Source organism: Leishmania braziliensis, chromosome 33 (genome assembly GCF_000002845.2).
Source record: "Leishmania braziliensis MHOM/BR/75/M2904 complete genome, chromosome 33".
NCBI lineage: Eukaryota > Euglenozoa > Kinetoplastea > Trypanosomatida > Trypanosomatidae > Leishmania > Leishmania braziliensis.
Genome location: NC_009325.2, coordinates 282,241 through 302,240, shown reverse-complemented (window position 1 = coordinate 302,240; position 20,000 = coordinate 282,241). Strand labels below are relative to the sequence as shown.

The 20,000-nt window shown below is 55.6% G+C and overlaps 10 protein-coding genes across 10 annotated transcripts; all 10 read right to left on the bottom strand.

Moving 5' to 3' along the window:
* Positions 1–224: 224 nt before the first annotated feature.
* On the bottom strand, positions 225–464 carry LBRM_33_0911 (conserved hypothetical protein; the record flags this gene model as incomplete). The annotated part of the gene is made up of 1 exon (XM_003723171.1): positions 225–464. One exon carries the CDS (start codon positions 462–464, stop codon positions 225–227), a length of 240 nt encoding a protein of 79 aa, XP_003723219.1.
* Positions 465–1,136: 672 nt separating this feature from the next.
* LBRM_33_0910 (conserved hypothetical protein) lies at positions 1,137–3,932 on the bottom strand (the record flags this gene model as incomplete). Its single annotated transcript, XM_001567811.2, has 1 exon — positions 1,137–3,932. One exon carries the CDS (start codon positions 3,930–3,932, stop codon positions 1,137–1,139), a length of 2,796 nt encoding a protein of 931 aa, XP_001567861.2.
* Positions 3,933–4,868: 936 nt separating this feature from the next.
* On the bottom strand, positions 4,869–6,254 carry LBRM_33_0900 (putative peroxin 14; the record flags this gene model as incomplete). Its single annotated transcript, XM_001567810.2, has 1 exon — positions 4,869–6,254. The coding sequence occupies one exon, from the start codon at positions 6,252–6,254 to the stop codon at positions 4,869–4,871; it is 1,386 nt and encodes a 461-aa protein (XP_001567860.2).
* Positions 6,255–7,665: 1,411 nt separating this feature from the next.
* On the bottom strand, positions 7,666–8,400 carry LBRM_33_0890 (putative proteasome alpha 5 subunit; the record flags this gene model as incomplete). The annotated part of the gene is made up of 1 exon (XM_001567809.1): positions 7,666–8,400. One exon carries the CDS (start codon positions 8,398–8,400, stop codon positions 7,666–7,668), a length of 735 nt encoding a protein of 244 aa, XP_001567859.1.
* Positions 8,401–9,177: 777 nt separating this feature from the next.
* LBRM_33_0880 (60S ribosomal protein L37a) lies at positions 9,178–9,480 on the bottom strand (the record flags this gene model as incomplete). Its single annotated transcript, XM_001567808.1, has 1 exon — positions 9,178–9,480. One exon carries the CDS (start codon positions 9,478–9,480, stop codon positions 9,178–9,180), a length of 303 nt encoding a protein of 100 aa, XP_001567858.1.
* Positions 9,481–9,994: 514 nt separating this feature from the next.
* Positions 9,995–11,386, bottom strand: GAA1 (putative GPI transamidase component GAA1; the record flags this gene model as incomplete). Its single annotated transcript, XM_001567807.1, has 1 exon — positions 9,995–11,386. One exon carries the CDS (start codon positions 11,384–11,386, stop codon positions 9,995–9,997), a length of 1,392 nt encoding a protein of 463 aa, XP_001567857.1.
* Positions 11,387–12,707: 1,321 nt separating this feature from the next.
* On the bottom strand, positions 12,708–13,271 carry LBRM_33_0860 (putative vacuolar ATP synthase; the record flags this gene model as incomplete). The annotated part of the gene is made up of 1 exon (XM_001567806.1): positions 12,708–13,271. The coding sequence occupies one exon, from the start codon at positions 13,269–13,271 to the stop codon at positions 12,708–12,710; it is 564 nt and encodes a 187-aa protein (XP_001567856.1).
* A 1,389-nt stretch (positions 13,272–14,660) lies between these two features.
* On the bottom strand, positions 14,661–15,224 carry LBRM_33_0850 (putative vacuolar ATP synthase; the record flags this gene model as incomplete). The annotated part of the gene is made up of 1 exon (XM_001567805.1): positions 14,661–15,224. The coding sequence occupies one exon, from the start codon at positions 15,222–15,224 to the stop codon at positions 14,661–14,663; it is 564 nt and encodes a 187-aa protein (XP_001567855.1).
* A 903-nt stretch (positions 15,225–16,127) lies between these two features.
* On the bottom strand, positions 16,128–16,877 carry LBRM_33_0840 (putative 40S ribosomal protein S6; the record flags this gene model as incomplete). Its single annotated transcript, XM_001567804.1, has 1 exon — positions 16,128–16,877. The coding sequence occupies one exon, from the start codon at positions 16,875–16,877 to the stop codon at positions 16,128–16,130; it is 750 nt and encodes a 249-aa protein (XP_001567854.1).
* A 923-nt stretch (positions 16,878–17,800) lies between these two features.
* LBRM_33_0830 (ATP synthase F1 subunit gamma protein) lies at positions 17,801–18,712 on the bottom strand (the record flags this gene model as incomplete). Its single annotated transcript, XM_001567803.1, has 1 exon — positions 17,801–18,712. The coding sequence occupies one exon, from the start codon at positions 18,710–18,712 to the stop codon at positions 17,801–17,803; it is 912 nt and encodes a 303-aa protein (XP_001567853.1).
* Positions 18,713–20,000: the final 1,288 nt, after the last annotated feature.

The window sequence follows — 20,000 nt, the reverse complement described above, 5'->3', positions numbered from 1 at the left end:
AGAGACGCTGCCTCCATCCTACCGTCCACATCAACCTACCGCGGTCTGGGTATCATTGCTTCCCTGCGTAAGGGCGGGGCTTTCCGCGCCTGTGAATATGTGTGCATACGTGTATGCATGTGGAGGTGCCTGGGTGTGGGTGCTCCCCCTCTCTGTGCATTCATTCCAGGCAGGAGAAAAGATCCAAAGGAAAAAAAACTGCAGCTCATACTCGTGAGAGGCGCTTACGTCGGTGGGGGCTTAGCAGATATGCTCAAGGCGTGAATGGTGCCAGACCGAAGCTCCTCGGCAAAGAGATTGTTCACCTTGCGATGGCGCTCAATCAGCGGCACGCCCGCAAACGCCACAGCGACGATGCTCACGCTGTACTTGGCCTCGTCGGCACTTACCTCCGTCACCTCCAGCTCCACCGGCTGAAATGCCTCCTGAATGCGCGTCACGATAGTGTTTCGGACGCTCGACATCTTCGCCGGCGGAACACAAAGGCAAGTACGTCGTCGCTGAATAGTGTCGAATAGCACCCAATGCAAGAATTTGCTGCTTATGTATATGTTTGTTGCCGCTGGTAGATGTCGCTAGTGGCTTATCCGATTTGCCCCACCTGTGTCGCCGATGCAGTCGATAGAAGGAGGATGGGGAAAGGGACGAAGAGGGGAATAAACGGCGAAGTAGAGGACAAAATGCTCTGCGGTGCCGAGTTGGTAGAGATGCAGAGCGAGATGACAGAAGGGAAAGTAAAATCTACGAAAGGAGTCCACACGGATCATGTGCCATATACATGCACGAGTGCTTGCGCAGGGGAAACCAAGTGAGGCTGCTGGTCCTTCGCCTGTAACTGCGTGCCGTCCCTCTCTTCGCTTCGTCAACTGCAAGGCCTCTCTGTCGTTTTGCTCTTTGCAGCGTGCGACAGAGAACTGCAAGTGTGATCTGATGATGAAGCCCCTCTACGCGTGCAGAACAGCGAAGCAAACCAGAAACAAGGCACGCACGGAGCATGGAGAGGTAATGAGCTACAGATCTATCGTAAGAGAAAGTGGGGTTGGCGCATGTGCGGATGTACGCGCGCTTCAGTGACCACCCTTCTATTCCCCCCCCCCCGTAATGCACTTTCTACTATCCCCTTCTTCCGCGTTCTCTCACGCGCTATTTGTGCTGTATATGTTTGATTTGTAGCGGCTGTAGAGGAGGCGTCCAAGCTCCCGCAGTTGACGCTTTTGGGCCCTGTCTAGTCGCTCTCTTTCGCCGGAAGGGAGTGTCCGGGGATCACGCAGTCGCGCGCACTCGAGCACGACATCAATGGTGCGCGCAGGTAGCTTGTCCCGACTGTTGTGGGGGAGTTTCATGTCGCAAGGGGGGATGCGGGTTGCAGCCGGGGGGGAGCGCTGCGATGAGGCAGCTGATGCCTGCTGAGATGCCCCGCAGGGGCGTGTCGGGTCCGTGAGAAGATCGCGAAGGGCCTCTGCTGCTCTATCTAGTTTATGCTTTTCGGCCTCGGGCCAGGTCTCGACGCTTAGAAGAATATTGCTCGCCGAGGGCGGTGGCGATGGAACGGCCTGCACTGAAGTTGTCGTCGGTTGGAAAAGAGGAGAAGGATACCTGGAGTGGCTGGCACTGCTATGCCCGCTGCTGTTCGTGGCCTTCGTAGGGCCGCCGGTCTTGTTGCTTCTCATGCGCGCGACTTCTGACGGCGGGGCAGATGGAGTCCCTAGCATCGACGGTGTAGGAGAGCGTGGTACGAGAATAACAGTATTAGTTTCGGTAACTGGGGATGGCCTTGGTGACGAAGACGAGAGCTTGCTGGCAGAATCACCTCTGTGACGCTGAGGAGACGATGAGGACGGAAAAAGTCGGCGAGAGGAGGTGGCGGTACGAGGATGTGGCCGCTCATGTGCTGCGGTCGCTTCGGCAGTAGCGTTTTTGCAGCTCTCTTTTGTTTTTTCCGCCAAATACACCTCAAGCCGGTGCGCCTCCTGTGCGTGCCAGGCAGCTTGCCGTCGCTGCCGTCGCTGTTGCTCGCGCTGCTTGCTCTCGAGTGCGGCCTGCTCCTCCTCCAGCTCCTGCTGCCTTTGGGATAGCTGCTTAGCCCTTGCGTCAAGGAACAGGCGGTCATGAGCCGGACCGCAGCGGTGCTCCGCCTCCATCTTCTCTACGATGATGGCGCTCTTGGGGTTGAGGCAAGGACGGTACGTCAGCTCGCTCAATGTCACGGACGCCTCGCCCACAGGGGGACGACGACGCCACAGCTCCGCAACAAAGGGGTTGTCCTTCACGCCATCCAAAAAGGCCTCAGCGAGTTCCTTGGCGCTCCACTCGGTTTTGGCGGGACTGTGCTGCCACAGCAGGGCGTACAGCCTCGCTGCCTCGTGGGCGGCTTGTCCCTGAAACGTAGAGAGCACAGGTAGCGAAAGAATGTCAGAGCCGCAGAAGTAGCGCACCCACCGGTGAAGACCACGCAGGCGGGCTTGATGCGCCAGCATCCTGGCGTTTGCGCTGGTCTGAGGCTGGAAGGGCCACTGATCCTTCTCCAGCTGAGCTGCGGCGGTGCGTCGCTGTGACAGAGAACGGTTCTTTGTCAGGCGCTCCACCAACGCTCGAGGATCCACGTAGACACGAGGGTGCACCCCCGCGGAAGCTGACAAGAGTGCCTCGCGAGCCGCCGTGATTGCGTGCTGCCGCTGCTGCTCGAACGCGTAGAGTTCCGCGATGTGCACATCGATGTCACGCTTGCTGCGCACCACCGTCGGTGGTGGCGTCACCAGCCGCGCCTCATCGATTGTCTGTTGCCGGTAGAAGTAGTCGCGGTACAGTCGCTCTTCTGGAGGCAACTCAGCACCGCCGCGCTCGCGGCACGCCCGCACGATCATCTCTGATGTGTGTGAAAGGCGAGGGGTGTAGCGATGCGACGCATCCGCCAACCCATCCGGCAGCTCTAGCAGATGGAGGCGGTACCGCAGTTGAGCGGAGGAGTCACGGTCAACACCGGCAATGTCCCCGCTGCGCTTGAGCGCGCTGACACGAGGGGAGATGGAGGGGTGAAACGTCGCCTCCGCCAGCTCAGCCTCCTCCAACTTCGCACGCATCGCCTCCCGCTTGGCTGAGATTCTTTGAAGCTCCTTGATGCCTCTGTCGTAAAGGGCCGTAGGGTTGGTCATACGGGCGCGCGTAACGTACAACCCGTCCCTCTTCTTCATATGGCGCGTCCACTGAGGCACCGACGTGTAACTCCGGCTTGGTAATGGGCCTTTCAGGTTTCCATCCTCCAACTGTCGCTTCGACTGCGGCTGCTGAACCTCCGCGGCTGCTGGTGCTAGTCTCGATTCCTTTGGCCGCGGAGTAGAAGCTTGACACACTGCTGCAGCACTGTGCCTGCGGGCGGAGTGTTTGTGTGTCTCAGGATGCGGCAACGGTTGCAACATCACAGAGGGGGGTGGTGACTCTGTGACGGTCGCCACGACAGCAGTAGGAGCAAGACTGCCGACAGACGGCCTCGAGACCAGCGCAACATGACTGTGAGACTGAGGCAGCAGCAGCCTGGAAGAGTCTCCGGTTCCCTTCGCGTCGTCCAACTTTTCTGGGGAAAGCGCCGCCGCGTCCTCGCCAGCGGTGGAACAGTGTGGAGAAGGTATTTCCGTTCCTGTGAAGTCCGCAGGCGCGTGAGTGAGCAGCTCTTCGGGAAGTCGATGCTTGTCGCCGCGGCGTCGGCGAGGCGCCGAAGCAGCAGAGGACGGCGAGCGAGACAACTCATGAGACACAGAACTCTGTTCGCTTGTGCTGCTGTCCACTACGGAGAAACGCCGCAGTTGCAGTCCTCGCTGCTTGGTCGCTACGTCGGCAGTACCGCTGCCTAGCACATCCACAATGAGACGTGCGCTGCTAGTCAGCGGTGACACGTTTTCAGCATTCGCGGGAACGAGGATCTGTGGCGACCTCATGCACGATGACTGATTGTGCGAGTCGCCGCTGTCATCCAGCAAACCGGAGAGGTCCATGTTGCCACCGCTCCCGAATCGAGGCTGGCTAGCTGGATGAGGTGCGGCCACACCATCGCCATCGGAGGAAGTGGAGTCTGGTAAAGTAAAACGCTTGATAGCAACGCCAAACAACTCCTCTCCCGCGGATAGCGGAAACCTCGCCGTGTCGACTGAGTCCATTACAGAGGATGTGGGTGACGGTGAGGTAGAAGAGCAACCTCACCGCTGGTATGCTTGTGTATGAGGAGAGGGGGCAGGTTACCTCTCACGGTTCACAAAATAAAAAAAGAGCAACAGAGATTAGGAGGGGGAACATGGAAACGGAAAGCGAGGCTGCTGAAGAACAGTAAGACACGTTCGGTAGGATTCAGAGTGTCCTCTGAAGTTCTGGCAAGCACATCGCTGCACGGTCGTTCACTGTACTCTCTTATGGTCGTCAGGACGGCGCGTAGAGGGGACGTGTGGGCGTAAGACTTTGGTGATGGCCACCCTGAACGCTCATGTCACTGTGCAAGTGGGGAAGCACATATGGGCTGCGAGAAAAAGAATTCTAAGCCACGCAGCGCTCCTGCCGAGCAGATCTCGGCACTGTGCTCATTAGCATGCCCTTCAGCATAACGTTACAGTTGTCGAGTTACAGAGAGGGACGGAGGCTTTTGTGTGTTTGCTTTCAGAGTAGGACTTGTATGTGGTGAGGTGTTCTTTAACGGTGGTAGTCTCGCTTTCCACCCTACCCCCCGCGTACCTTCTCCAGACCCCGTCCATTCTGTCGTGGCGGCAAAGGGATGTGGTGCGTCGTGCGCACACAAGCACATACTCATACGCACTTCTTGCGGGGGGATTGAAGGCTTGGGCAGGGGGCCTTGTCATAGGCAATCCTGCAGACGCACAGCCGGCTTAGCTCGCAGACACCGGAGTATCCTCACGTGCCTTCGGCGGATCAGCGCTGCTGGTGGGGAGGAGCCGCTCGACCACCTCCGTAGCAGAAGCACCGGGAACTGCGGCATCCGCAGAGGAGGCAGCTGCCGCAACGGCCGCTGGAAATGGCTCAGGCGTCGGTGCGACAGCAGCGACGGACGTGGGTGAAACCGGAGTCACCTCTGCGTTAAGGTCCAGAATGGCAGGAGCGGCAGTGACTACTGTTGAGGACTCGGTTGATGGCAAAACAGGTAGACCGGGCACGGCATTCGGATTCGGCGCGGATACGCTCGGCACTGGCGTCACCGCTGGTGACTTTCGCGCCTGCTCACCCTCCGCTGTCACCGATGGGAAGTACGTCGATGTAGACGTGGACTCAGCCGCCACTACGCTCTCCCCTGCCATCTGCGTCGCCTCGCTGGCGGCAGTGCCCTTCTCCAACCTTTCTATATCCTTCTTGAGCTCGTCAATCTGCTGCGTGAGGCGATCGTTGGCCCTACTCAGCTGCTGCTTGTCCGCACGAATCTTTGCCGCGCTCACAGCGAGGTCGGCGCACTTCTTACGCTCATTGGCCAGCGCCTCTTTGGTCTCATTCAGTTCTGCCAGCAACTTTTTCACCTCGGTGAGGTCGGGTGGTGGGGTGGCCGGCACAATCGGCTCAGCAGGGGCAGCCACCGGTGGTGACGGCGGCAGCGGAGGTGCACGGCCGCGCTGCGACGTTGACAACGCATCAATTTCGCTCTCCGAAGACGCATTGTTGGCGGGACGGTGCCGTGAGCAGGAGCCGCGATACAGCCGCGACTTCTTCTCCGATTTGCGACGAAACTCGTAAGGGGAGTAGCGGTTGAAGAGCTTGTACCCGGAAAGTCCGGCAAGCATGGCGGCGCCGGCGCCAATCACGACGTCGCGCCAGTCCACCGTCCTCTTCTGTCTCTCCACCTGCAGTGGTAGAGGCGAGTAAGGAAACAGTGTTTGGGTGTACTGCAGTCCCGGCCCCATAGTCACTGGGGCGTTTTGCCGCGCCGTCTCGAGCTGTGGAGAAAGAGGAGTGGCACCTACCGTCGCCGTGGCAGTGGGTGGTGCTGTGTTGGCGGGCGAGGCACGAACAGAGGCAATCTTCTCCGTCGTCACTGCTCTTCCTACCTTGGCGAATGCGTACTTGATCTGTCCATCTGACACGCTTTTGCCCTTGAGGAAACGAATCTGCGACTCAATTGGCGAGCGTCGCACACGTGGGTCTTGCAAGAAGCGAATGGCAGACTGAACCGTCGCATCGGCGTCCATCTCCGACGCAGACGGTTGCTCCGGCTCCGGCAGGGGCTCTGGAAGAGCCCCCTGAGACTGTGCCGGTACTGCCGTCGCCATGCTGTTACTGTCTTTGCGTGTTTTTCAAATTTTTCAAGCTGAAGGAATGGTCGAAGAGCCGGCGCCACTGCCGGGAGAGTTGGGTGGGGAGTAGTGACAAAGGCAGGAGCGGTAGAAATGCAGCGCAGTAAGAGAACAGAAGAGAGAGACGCTTAGCAGTAACACAAGTGCACGTACAAAGACAATACAGAGAGAGGGGTGATCCCCCTTTTTTTCCGGAATAGAGGAAAAAGTGGGATATGCGTGCTGGCAAGTGTGTGAAGATGTGTGGTGCTGGTAGATAAAAGAAAGGCTGAAGAACAAGATGAAGCACGTCAGCAAACTACAGTCAAATGAGTAGAAGATGGACAAGGGAATAGCATGGCAACACCGAACAGACCAAAAAGGTGAGAGACGAAGAGGGAGATGAGAAAACAAACGGCTTGATGAATGGTCCCTCGTGAAAGTGCTACAACATGTGCTGACTACATCACGAGCCCACGCAATGCCTAAAAATTCCCCGCATAAGGTAGTAATATGGACTACGTGAAGGGCGGTGCATTGACTCTGGCGAGGAGGTGAGTCCTACCTTGCTCACCACAGCGTATTCCGGGTGCGTTCAGTCAGCACAACTCTTCTCTCTTCTAAGAGAGGCGAAAAGAAGCAGCGCAGGTACAACACACTCAGTGCCGCTGAACGTAGCCATGCACGTCTCTTCTCCCCTGCCGGCAGAGTCGCATCTTCTGCTGTGAGCTGCACGTAAATTGTGCGTAGGTTTCACGCTGCGCACTGAAGCAGTCGTGACGGCAAACATTCCCTTTTCGCTTCCTCCTTTGCTTCTTCTATTCTTCCATTCAACAAATGTCATGACCAATCCAATGGCTGCGTGCGAAAGAAAGACACACGCATAAAAGGAGGAGGTTGCACACAGAGAGAGAGAGACCGATACACAGACACAACCATGCACAGAGTGTGCGTGGAAAACAACACAAGATGAACGAGAAAACAAAAGAGAGAGAACCAGACAAGGGACATAATATAGAAGAAGAGAAGTGAAACGGGGCGTACAAATAGCGCGACATCACATATGTAACCGCTCCTGCACGCATGCACATGGCGCAGTAGCCCGAAGTTGTGTACTTCCACCGCAATAGAGGGAATAAGGGGGTAGTGGAAGAGGACGAAAACGCCGAAGAGGTGCATAAAGATGGGGTGATGAGATGGTACTGATGGGGGTGGGAGTTGAGAAGTGGAATAGCCTTGAAATTGTAGCACAGGCCCCCCTACTTGGTGGCACATCGACCTTGGAAAGTGTGTACACAAGATTCAGCACAATACTCCACCTCCCCATTTTCAGTACAGCCCACCCTTCAGGGGGGAGGGCAATCACCCACTGCCACACCCGCATGATCCGTCGGCCGTCTTCCATTCCTTACTCTGGCAGGCGACTCATGATTGCCTTGATCTCTGCGGGAGCGTACATGTGCACCTTACCGTCGTCGGCCCGCACCACGGCCACCTCTATGTTCTCTGGCGATAGATGCTCCTCCATCACCTGCCTCAGAATGTCCACCGCGAGCGTCTCGCCCTCCTCCAGCGTCATGTTTCGATGGTAGCGCTCCGTGAAGACACTTTGTGCCGCTTCGGCACCGCCACCAATGGCCTGGGCGTCGTAGCGCGTGTACGTACCGCTAGGGTCTGTTTGCCACAGCTGCGGGCCCTTTTCGTCTACACCGGCTATAAGCAGCGACACGCCAAATGGGCGCGACATGAGCTTGCGCTTGCCACCGCTCTCACCAAACTGAATCGACAGGTCGCAGGTCGCTAGCGTGCAGGATTCCACGTGCATGGGCTCGTTGTAGGTGAAGCGGTGGTTCTGCGACTCCACGCGGGCGTGCTCGACAAGGATGCGCGCATCGGCAACCATGCCACTCATGACAGCTGCGATGTGGCTGTCAATCTCCATGATCTTGCTCATGCTGGACGATATGACCAAGTTCGATGGCACGCGTTTCTCCGCGGCAAGAACGACGCCCTCAGGCGTGCGGATTCCGAGGCTGGTACTACCGAGCTTGATGGCCTCCACGGCGTACTCGATCTGGAAAATTCGACCCTCTGGGCTGAAGGTGTTCACGCCGCGGTCGTACTCAGACTTAGAGGTGAACATGATTGGATCACTTGTACAAGTGCAACGAAGAGGAAAGGCGGAGAGAGTGTGCGAGGGTAAGCGGTTGGTGTGTAGGTGAGAGGTGCTGGTGTATGAGACGCACACGTGTAACGAGGCGCAGCGCACGTGGGACTCACGAAGAGGAGAAGCTAATGGACACAGAATACACAACCAAGAGGAGAAACACGACAACTCGAGCAGAAAAAAATACCTCCGTCTGTTGGGACTAGGCACAGCGGCAGTTAGCACAAGCGGGGACACGGAGACAGAGCGTTACAGAGTGGAAAGAGAAAAACTATGGTGGAGTACGAGAGAGAAAACAACCAACACAGAGATGAAAAAGGAAACAATAGCAGGAAGATGGTTGCATATCTGTGTCATACACAGATGCATAACGGCATACATGTATTGTCGAACCACCCACACACACACACACAAAAGGTAGACACGCACCAAACACTCTTGGCGGAGAAAAAGAGGCCAGCAGCGGACCACCTAGGCCTATGTTCATATGCCTATGTGTGGGTGTTATGTGGGTTCAGAACTTTTCTCCATCCTTTTTCGTTCCTCGTCGCGTCCTCCCCCGCATGAAGTGACCTTTGGTAGCGCATACGCTGTGCTGTTGGGGGGTGTAATGCGCAGACGGCGACAGTGGCTGTTCATACTTCTTCTACGTATTGTCTCTGTTTTTATTGTTGTTTCGGAAGGGAAGAACTGAAAGAAAAAGGAACACCGGAAAAAGGGGGAGAACGAAGACATGAACAGTGGTCTACGGCGTTAAATCTTGGCCAGCTCACGCAGACGGCGGACTGTGGAACGGACGGTGCTGTTGTTAGGTGTGCTCAGGGTGTAGGCACCACCAGCAACCGTCTTGCTGCAGCCATCGCAACGCCAGATGCCGACAGCCTTCCGGCGGAACGCAAACTTACCACAGAAAGAGCAGAAGTGCTTGGCATGCTGGGATACCTCAAGTTTCTTCGCGCGCTTACGTGGGTTCGCGCCGTAACGGGTGCCGTAGCGACCCATCACGCCCATCTTCACCGTACGCTTCGCCATGTTGCTTCGCAGAAAAACTGCCATTTTTTTTTTTCGCCAAGTGTGGTGTCATTTGATAAATGAGTGGAGGAAGAGACAGGGGGCGTGTGGGGGGAGTGGAAGACGGAAACGTGCACGAGAAATGGAAGAGAGAAGAGTTATGCAGAGAAGGCAAGCGTACGTCAATGCAATCGCCGGTCCATGGAGGCAAAACAGGCAACTCTTGACAAGAGAGGAAAAACGAGAGACGTGCATAACGATCCTCCCAAATAGGCATTGGGCAAGAAAGAGGCAGCAGAGGAGCTTCACTAAAGACGCAGGCGCTTCTGTACGCATGTGAGACGCTCCACAGCCGAAACGATGGATAAAGAAATGAAAGAAGACTGACCTTTCGTTTATTATCAGCCTTGTGGCACTCCTCGCTTACTCGCAAGCGCTTGGGCGCTGTAGCAATACTGATCTATTGCTGGTGTCACTTACCTCCATTTCTTAGTGTGTTGTGCTCGGTGATGGCAGTGATGCCGCGCACGCAGACAGAGTGCAGAAGCAGTGGGTCTTACTATAGCGAGCACAGGAACCGACTGCCAATCCATACCGCGTTGGGGTAAATAACAAAGCTAACGAACAACTCGCTGATGCCGGCCACACCAAAGAGTGGTAAGCGGAGGTAGTAAATGAAGTAGTAAGCGAGAAGCGCCGACACCGCAGCGCCGACAGCCAAGGCGAGGCGGTTCTGGAGGACACTATGGGTGAAGAAAACCTGGATCGCAGCGGCCGCCCCGGCCAACAAGCCGCACGCCGGCTGCAGGATGATCAGAAGGCACAGCGCAATGGCGTTGAAGCTAAGCCACATGCCGCTTTTGGTATGAGTCATGAAAACCCGGAAGAGCAGCGAAAACGCGGCCGAGGCTATCACCACTGCTCCCCAGCCAGCAACCTGAAATGCAGCTGCGGCCGCAACGGGTGTAAGTAGCAGCACCACGAACAGCGGCGTAATGCTGGCGCCACGCTGCTGATACTCGGAGTACGCCGTAGAGAATATGGAGGCGACAAACAGCATTATGCAGAACTGCGCGTGATCGTACTCGACGTAGCGCAACGGACTCACGGGCAGCCACACAAAGGTGGAGTGGTGGAACTTTTCCTCCAGATTGTTGAGGGACACAATGATCTGCAGTACCATGGTGGCGAACGCATCTGGCACCTGCGGACTCGGAAACGTCGAACGCACTGTAAAAAGTGGGTCGGAGGAGATGGCGATGGTGTTGATACTGTGAGTCGGAATCTTGTGCCACGGCTGCGGGTGAGTCGGGAGCTGCAGCGACGCCTCGAGGTAAGCCCAGTAGTGCCAAAGCTCGGCGCCAACATTGTCCGTGAGGCGATGCGGCCTCTGGCAGAGGTAACTAGGCAGAAACTGATTCGAAGTCGCAAGTTGAACAGCGGTGTTGGTGTAGTCCTGGTTGGGCTGGATGCCATTGCCCCCGAGGGTGTCGATGCAGATGTAACGGTTGTACAGGGTGGAAATATTCAGCACAAGTGCGGCGCGGGTGTACGCCTGCGGCACTGGCCACTCTTCGCTGCTATTCACAAAGTAGAACTGCACGTCACAGGCGAGATTCTTCCTGTGGCGAATCACCTCAATCAATGCGTTGGCGAGCGAAACGGAGGCTGGATAATCTGTGTTCACATATACAGCCGCAATCTCGGACCCGGGAGAACGCCGCCCCCGCACCAGCCGCTCTGGCCAGCGCACCGTGGGGTCGAGATGTGCCGTCACAGAGCCAGCGTTGGTTGATGGGTGCATTTGATTCACTGCATTTTCATCGACGTAGATTTTCCGCGTGCGCAGCACTGGAAGAAGGCAAAGCATCGCGATCCCCAGAAGAAGAAAGAGAGGCGCTAACTTTCCGCCGTGGTGACGAGCACCGTTGTACAGGGCTCTGCGCAGCATAGCTACATACACGCACCCGAGGAAGTCACACCTTGTGAATGAAAAGCGCGGTGATGTACTCAAACATGGAGGCGGAAAACTGCCAGAGAAATGTGATGCAGGCACGTGCACGCCTCCTAGTTCATACAGCACTGGGCCGAGAAAGGATGTGACGCGGCGGAGGAAAAGACAAGATCAGGTCAACAAAAAGGTTCCTGCTAGGCACCCTGAAATTCCCACCGTATCCGGGGAAGTAAGGAAAGGGGGAGAGGAGGGACAATTACCAGGTGCTACGCTCCTCGGTAAGACAAGCCACAACAATGAAATGAAGAGTAGTAAGGACGAGAGAAATGGTTCAGAGTGATGAAGTGTCTATGTGCATGCGTGTGTGTGTGTGTGTGTGTTTGCGCCCCTCGTCTCTCACGTTGCTGGAAAGAGGTAGAAAGAGACGAGAACGCGCACAAAAAGCCCATGACAGACTGCGCTGAACGACAAACACACAAAACCGCTACTCGAGGAAGTGGATCTAAGCAAGGGGGTGGCATGGTGGCTCCCACACACACGTTGCTGATGAGCCGTGTGCCAATAAAAAAAAAACACGCGAGGCAACTGCCCACTCCACCGCCTTCACTCAGTACACTTTCTTTTTTTTCCTCTATCACGCGCTGAGAGACGCGCACCTCACATGTACGCACACACACACACACACAATGGCTCGATGTCGTCCTGTCGGCACTGTGGGTTCAACGACGTGTGAGCTCACACAACATTGCACTCGCATACACACACGTGTGCACCCCCTACTGCACCTTAGACAAGGCAACGAAGTAACCCCGAACAGACAAGGGACATTGTGATGGCCTCTCTTCTCATGTTTGCATTGTTTTCTTTTCTGTCTCATCCGCTTCCTCAGAACACTGACAACAGCATCCACATCACCCACAACAGCGCCGAGAACCAAACGTAACCAACAACACAAACACTATTGGACACTCCGAGACATGGTAGGGCGCCCCCAGCCATAACCAATGGCAACAGAGCTGAAGGAGGGGACAATAATAAAGACACACACGCACTTGCTTCCCTTTTTCCTGTTCGAGAAGCACGCAAGCCCACACACAGAGAAGAATTAAATGCAACATCACGGCGGAGAACATGTCTCTAGATGATCTGGCATCCACGACTCTGAGTCCGTGTGTGTGGCTGTGCAGAAGGACCGGCATCTAAACGCATCTCTATTGACATCTCCGGCTTACACCATACGGTGAGGGAAACCCCCGCAGACAACCTTTACCAACCTCGTTTCTGTTGAGCAGACCCATACTCGGACCAGCTGCTACGCTTACTGGCAGCCGGCAGTCACCTTGCCGGCCGTGTTGTTCATCAGAAGCGCAATGATCAGACCGTAAAGTCCTAGCGCCTCCGCAAAAATCAGCATGAGAATCATGGCAACGAAGATCTTCTCCTGCTTTCCGTACGCGCGCGCAGACGCGTCGCCCGCAATGCCGATCGACAGGCCAGCTGCAAGAGACGACAAGCCGGCGGCCAGACCAGCGCCAAAGTGCAGGTAGCCCGCAAACGATGAGTACGAGTTGTCCTCCACCTTAATGTTGTTGTTGATAATCACGGCCACAATCAGTCCGTAGATACCAAGGATACCAGCCATGACCACCGGAACAATGCCACGCATGATGCGGTCGGCGTGCAGGATGCCGAGGTGCGCAACACCGACACCAGACTTGGCCGTGCCGTAGGCAGAACCCAGGTTGGCAAAGATCAGCGCAGACGCGCAACCCATCGAGCCGAAGAAGGCTGACGACTGAGGATATTTGTCGCTGCACGACACGGCAGCGGCACTGCCGAACAGCGCGACAGCGGCCACAACGCTTGCGATTTGGCACTTCATGGGTGAAAGAGTGGATATCATATAGTAGGAGGTGTGAGTGTATATATGTTTGTTGCCGTGGAGGCTGATAAGCTTGAGTACCACCTTAAAGAGTAAAGAGGGCAAATGGGACAGTGCCAGCCTACTACTACTTCAGATTTCTGCACGATCGCGTGACCCAAAGGATACGAGAACAAAGAGGTGTAGGAGGAAGAGAGGTGAGAGAAAAGAAGCGCATATAAAGAGGGAGAGAATGCGCTCGTGCGAGGAGGGTGAGGGGCAGCGTACCAGAGGAACGGTATACACCGAGAAAGAAGCCAACCTCGAGGAGTGGCTGAAAAAGAGACACATGCGCCTCTCTCTACTTCTCGCCATAGAGACTTCTTTGCCCCACACTCAAAACCCCCACCAGGATGAAAGCATGGGTACACCACTAATGGGCGCATAGCGTGCGTCGGCTCCTCAGACATGAGTGGGTATGTGGATGTGTACTACGCCATGCTTTTCTCCTCATCGTATCTCATTCGCCTGTATGGGCCGTTTGAAGGAAACAAAAATAAAACACCAGCAACCAGTCACACGCACAAGAGGGAGAGGGGAACCAACAGAGAGGTGCGGGTACGATAAATATGGTCGGAAAAAAGACATCATGAAGACCAGTAACAAGAGGAACTACAGAATCACAGAGAACGAGAGAGAGCGAGAGTCGAACTGAGACAGTCACACGCGCACATCTAGCGTACAGGTCTCTCCCTTCCCGCTTCTCTCCCCTTTACCCCCCCCCCCTCTTCCCTTGGCTCTCTGCCCTTCCAATCGGTACTACCCACACACTACGTGAGACAGAAGGGCGAGGAGGTCGTGGCGTGAGGAGCGAGAGAAGGGAGAGAGGGAACGTCCAAGCCACAACAACCGCCATCGAACAACCGTACGCTCCTTTCTTCTACCTCCACCAACGAATACAATACAAACACTGTAAAAAGAGCACGTGTACGCGTTAGTGGGCCGCTGTCTGTCTGCTTACCAGTGTATCTGCGTGTGCCACCTCTTGTGTCAGCACACATCCTGCGCCATGGCAGCGATAGATGCAGGCGGGAGAGGAGCCTGGGAACAAGTGGGTGCAAGTAGCAGTAAGTGGAAGTGAGCAGAGACAGCGCGCATGCTTGACAAGACTAGAGCGGACGAAAAGAATAGTGTCGCTTAATGCATCGCAACAGCACCATCACCATCACTCACGTGTCTGATACCCACCAACAGAGGAAGAGAGGCACCGGTCATGTATAGCGTACAGACGAATGTGCACAGAAGCCCGCGACTACTTGAGACAGATAGCAACAAACCCGCACCACCACGCACGGATAAGTGAGCAAGAAATTCCGTTGAGCAAACCCATACTCGGACCAGCTGCTACGCTTACTGGCAGCCGGCAGTCACCTTGCCGGCCGTGTTGTTCATCAGAAGCGCAATGATCAGACCGTAAAGTCCTAGCGCCTCCGCAAAAATCAGCATGAGAATCATGGCAACGAAGATCTTCTCCTGCTTTCCGTACGCGCGCGCAGACGCGTCGCCCGCAATGCCGATCGACAGGCCAGCTGCAAGAGACGACAAGCCGGCGGCCAGACCAGCGCCAAAGTGCAGGTAGCCCGCAAACGATGAGTACGAGTTGTCCTCCACCTTAATGTTGTTGTTGATAATCACGGCCACAATCAGTCCGTAGATACCAAGGATACCAGCCATGACCACCGGAACAATGCCACGCATGATGCGGTCGGCGTGCAGGATGCCGAGGTGCGCAACACCGACACCAGACTTGGCCGTGCCGTAGGCAGAACCCAGGTTGGCAAAGATCAGCGCAGACGCGCAACCCATCGAGCCGAAGAAGGCTGACGACTGAGGATATTTGTCGCTGCACGACACGGCAGCGGCACTGCCGAACAGCGCGACAGCGGCCACAACGCTTGCGATTTGGCACTTCATGGGTGAAAGAGTGGATATCTTTGCAAGGTGAGAAATTAACCGGCAGACGCAGAGAGAGAGTGGGTGTGGAGACTGTTACACGGAAAGAGAGTAGGGAGGGAATGCAATGAGGGGAGTCGAACGTTCAGAGAGCTTCGCTCTGTATGTGGAGGAGGGGAAAAGAAGAGCGTAGGAGTAGGGTTGAAGCTGGGTGGTTGCGGACTCACGTAGAATGAAGGCAACAGTCAAGGAAGGAAAGGAGGAGGAGAAACACTTGTTTTTTTGTGCACCGTAGGCGATGGTCTCAGGAATGAGAGTTCTGAATTGTGATCAAAGAGAAGAGGGAAAGAGCAGAGAGGAAAGAGATGGATGCATGGGCAGTGCAGTGAGTGAAGGCCCTGTGAGGGAAGTACGCTGCGTGCTATTCTGCTTATCAGTTATCGACTTCTGGAAGCGCTCAGAGAAGGGGGGACGCGTTGGACTAGTGCGTATTCCAATGCTTATGCGTGTAGATCACCCATGGTGAGGTTGAGTGCAGCAGAAGTGAGAGGAAAGAGAGAGAAGAGCAAAGGGCGGAGCGGCGACTCACGTCCGTGTGGCCCCCCTTCACCCCTGCAGGACCACCTTCTCCAACTTTGTCCCCCACCTCTCACCTACCCCTACACTGCATTCGGTCTCGCCTTTTGGGCGCGCAGCACACACACACACACACAGCAATTCCGCATCCACTTGAGAGCAGTCTAGTGCACGTCTGCGCACTTCATGGTGCTGTCGCAACTTTGAAAAGTGATGCCTTGCTCTGACGTGCAGAGTTGCGCTTGTTGTTGCTTCCTTGCCTGTTTCGTTCGGAGTAAATAAGAACAAAAAAAAAAGAGGAGGCGGTTGTGTCCATCGGGCTGTGTGCGCGATTTACGGGAAGGCAAACTACTTCTTCTGGAATGCAGCTACCTCGGCGCGCTGGGTGTGCACCTTGTGCGTGTGCTTCTTGGAGTGGTCGCGCTGGCGCAGCGCACGGCGGTGCGAAGCGATCAGGCGCAGGTACTCACGGCGCTCAGCAGCAGACGCGCGCACCTTGGCAATGGCGTCCTTGGCCTTCTTGGCACGGCGGGCCTTGATCTTTGGTGTCATCAAGCGCTGGACCTTTGGGGCCTTCAGCCGGTCCTTCTTGCCGCTCTTGAGGACACGGCGGCGAACCACATACCTGCGCACATCTTCAGTGCGGGACAGGTTGAAGAGCTTGCGGATCTTGCTCGCGCGCTTCGGGCCCAGACGACGGGGAGCAGTGGTGTCCGTCACGCCCTCAATCGGCTGGTCGCCGACCTTGGAGATGGTCACGTTCACCAGCGCAATATCGCTCGCGAGCACGCAGCCACGAACGTTCTTGCGACGACGCTCACCCTGGTAGCCGCGGAAGGTGTTGAAGCCGATCGCGCCGCGCTTCACCAGCAGCGACACACGGCTGGATGCAAGCACACCGGGGACCATCGGGAAGCCATCCTTGTCCGAGCCACCGCGCAGGCGAAAGATGTAGCCCTTGAACTCTCCGCCAAAGATGGCGCCGTCCACCTCGTTGCCGAGACGGTAGTCCTGCAGCTGCACGCGGCGGAGCACCTCGTCCGAGATCTCGAACTGCTTCACCGTCCCGTTGCGGGGGTACGCGATGTTGAGCTTCATTGGAACCTGTCGAGGTGCGTTAGAAGAGTAGTGTTGAAGTCAACTCCAGCGCGGGGTTGTAAAAAAGAAAACCATAGCGGTGGGAGAGAGAGAGCGAGAATGATTAGATGCACAGGCAGGTAGTCTTATGTCGAGGCACGTACACGCTCGCAGGTGGGTCGAGGGAAGACATCTACGTGTGGAAGAGGGAAAGAGATGCGCGGCCTTGGCGCGACAGCCCTCTCACCCTGCCCATTCCCTTCTCTACTTGTCTCTCCCTTACTCAGTCCCCTCTGAAACAGAGCAGGATAGAGAGGACATATAGTTCTTCATAGTCCCACAGCCTCACCACCGACACTGTTACTATCAGCCTCTCGAAGACAGTGAGAGGTAAGCGAGAGGCAGGCAGAGCGGCACACATGATGCAAGGAAGAGACTCTGCTTCTAACAGTCGCCGAGGGTGCTCAGCGTAGGTCAGGAGCGGCGATCTGCCAGTGTCTCACGCACACGTTTCCCTACACCTGCTGCGAAACAAGAAGTGGTGAGCAACTAGCACACATAGCGAACGAGCCGGAGGTGAGAGGGAAGATGGACGACACGCATTTCGCTTTCTTCTTTTCACATTAGCCCTCACTCCTTTCGCGAGGGGTTTAACTCCTACCAATGCGTAATGAGGCACCACACCGATATTCCTATGAAAACGAAAAAAAGTGCTAAATGGTACCTCTCTCGGTATGTGAGCGAAATGAACCTTGTGAGCGGGCCTTCTCTCCCTCCGCGAGGGAGAGAGGGGAAAGACAGGCTGGTATTCCGGGGAAACTGAAGAGAAACAACCTCGACATTGGAGAGTCCCTAAAACGGAGGAAACGCACTGAGCAAATCGGACGCGCAATTTGAGGGGTGAAGGTCATCGCTCCAGGCGCCGGCACTGCGTCGCACGCCACTTACCTCACGCGCGCACCCTCCCAGAAGTTCGTCCGCTGCACACCCTTTGCTGCGTTGCCCTCGAGCGACGTCATGGCTGAGATAATCTCGATCAGTGACGAGGTAATGCTGCTCTGGCGAGTCTTGTTGTACAAGGAGCTGGTCTTCTGCTGCAGCGCGCTGATGTTGGACAGCTGACCCTCCACAGCAACCAGACGTGCGGCCTGCTCCGAGAGTTCGTTCTCGCACACAGCGTTCAGGATGGCCAAGGTCGCGTGGAAGTCGTAGAAGTCGCGAATCATCTGCTCGTCCTCGTTCAGCAGAGTGTTAGCGAAGAGATACCGACTCCTTTGGTTCTCTGTGCTGGACGCGTCAACCAGATCCTCCTTCCACTTATCATAGGCGGGGATGTTGTAGTAGCACTGCTTCTGAGAAGCAGCGCTCACACAGCGGTGAAAAATGACATGGATGCGGTCGGCCTCGGGGCACAGCTGCTGCGCGTTCTCCCAGATGTACGTGGCGTACGCGAAGTGCATCGGTTCATGCATGTCGTTTATGATGCCCATGCGGAAGGAGGACGGGTACAGCTTTGAGAGTGACTCGATACCCCTCTTGCCGAGAGGCATGAGGTAAGCGCGGCTAGAGGCAACGCTGTCGATCATCTTCACGACGTTGCTATTGAGAGCGCCGCACGAGCCACGGTTCGTCATGACAGGGATGTAGACCGTCTTTGCCTGCAGCGAGTCCCCAACAAGCTGACCCGGCTTGCTAAAAGCCTTCTCGGTGTAGCGAAGTGTGTAGTCACGCGTCTTTATTCGCACTTGCGCCTGGCGGAACTTGGCCATTGTCACCATCTTGATTGTCTTTACGATGGAGTGGAAGCGGTTGTAGCCCTCCAGCTTCTCCTTGTAGAGACGAAGTCTGCCAGACATTTTGAAGCGGAGACGTGTGCAATTCCTTTCGTTGTTTGTTCGTAAGAATAGGCGTTCACTACGCGGTGACAAGGGGGGTCACTGAAGCGGAGGAGAATGGCGGAGAGAAAGAAAGGAAGGGAGATGTACAACGAAAATGGGGAAGGATGCACATACGGGAGGGGACGGCGGAAAGTGGATGGAGGGCGGAAAAAGCAAAGAAACGATAGAAGAACAGAGGCGAGAAGAAAAGTGTGAAAAGAGTACAGCGCATCAAACACACCAAAAGTGGGCCAAAGGAAGGAAAGGTCAGTTCAGCGCCATTTGCCCTTTCTTGCTTGTTTGTCAGTATGGGTACCGCACGACGCTGCCGCACCCAACGGATCCTACCTCTGCAAGGATGTCAGTAGCGCATGTGCCTCAGAGGATGTAACACATCCGCAGCGGCATATGCAAACCGGCCCATTGTTCAAATGGCATCAGGACTTCATATAGAATACCGTGTGGCGATGACAGCGCTCTCTCTCTCTGGCGCCGATGACAAACCAGAGCAACGCCTGACACCGCATTCATCAGTAATGTTTTGTTTTTCGATTGTAGAAAGCGCCCTCGCTTTATTTGCCGTTCTTATGTGTGCTTTTTGCCACAGTACTACTCTCCGGATCAGCATACGATTGTGCGTGCAAGACCTTCAACGACTTCGACGACGGCGAGAGGGAACAGACGGGGTGAGAACGGGACTGCACCGTCGCACGGCACACACACTTGCACCTGACTACGCTCACGCGCTTCATTCCCCGACGCCCACAGCACCAGTGCCGCTTTTTTTTTTTGCGTTTCGTTGGAGGAAGAAGGTAGTACTTGTACTTCGTGGCTGCATGAGACTATGACATAAAAATACGCTATTCAGGTGGGAGTGCTTGGCGAGGAGCACGCGATTCGGTGCAGCGAAACTTACGATATGCACACACACAAAGAGTGCTTACTGAATCTCGAGAGCATCTCATTTTTTTCTCGTCAGTTTAGCCTGTTTAACAACGGGGAAAGAAGGGAGGAATCAACATCTCGAGAGAAAGAACTGCAAACGCATACATACTCTCAAAAGGGGAGAGTGGTTTAGAATTAGCCTCAATTAACCTGAGCGTCACGAAGAACAAAAACCGCAAACAAAACAAAACAAACATGCGCCCTAGTACACCACAAACCCACACGTACACCTCAGTGTTGGGGTACGAAATCACCCCTTTCACTCCCCGTTTTTCTTCAGGGCTGCGAATGGTACCCCCCAAAAAAAACTTCCCCCTTCCCT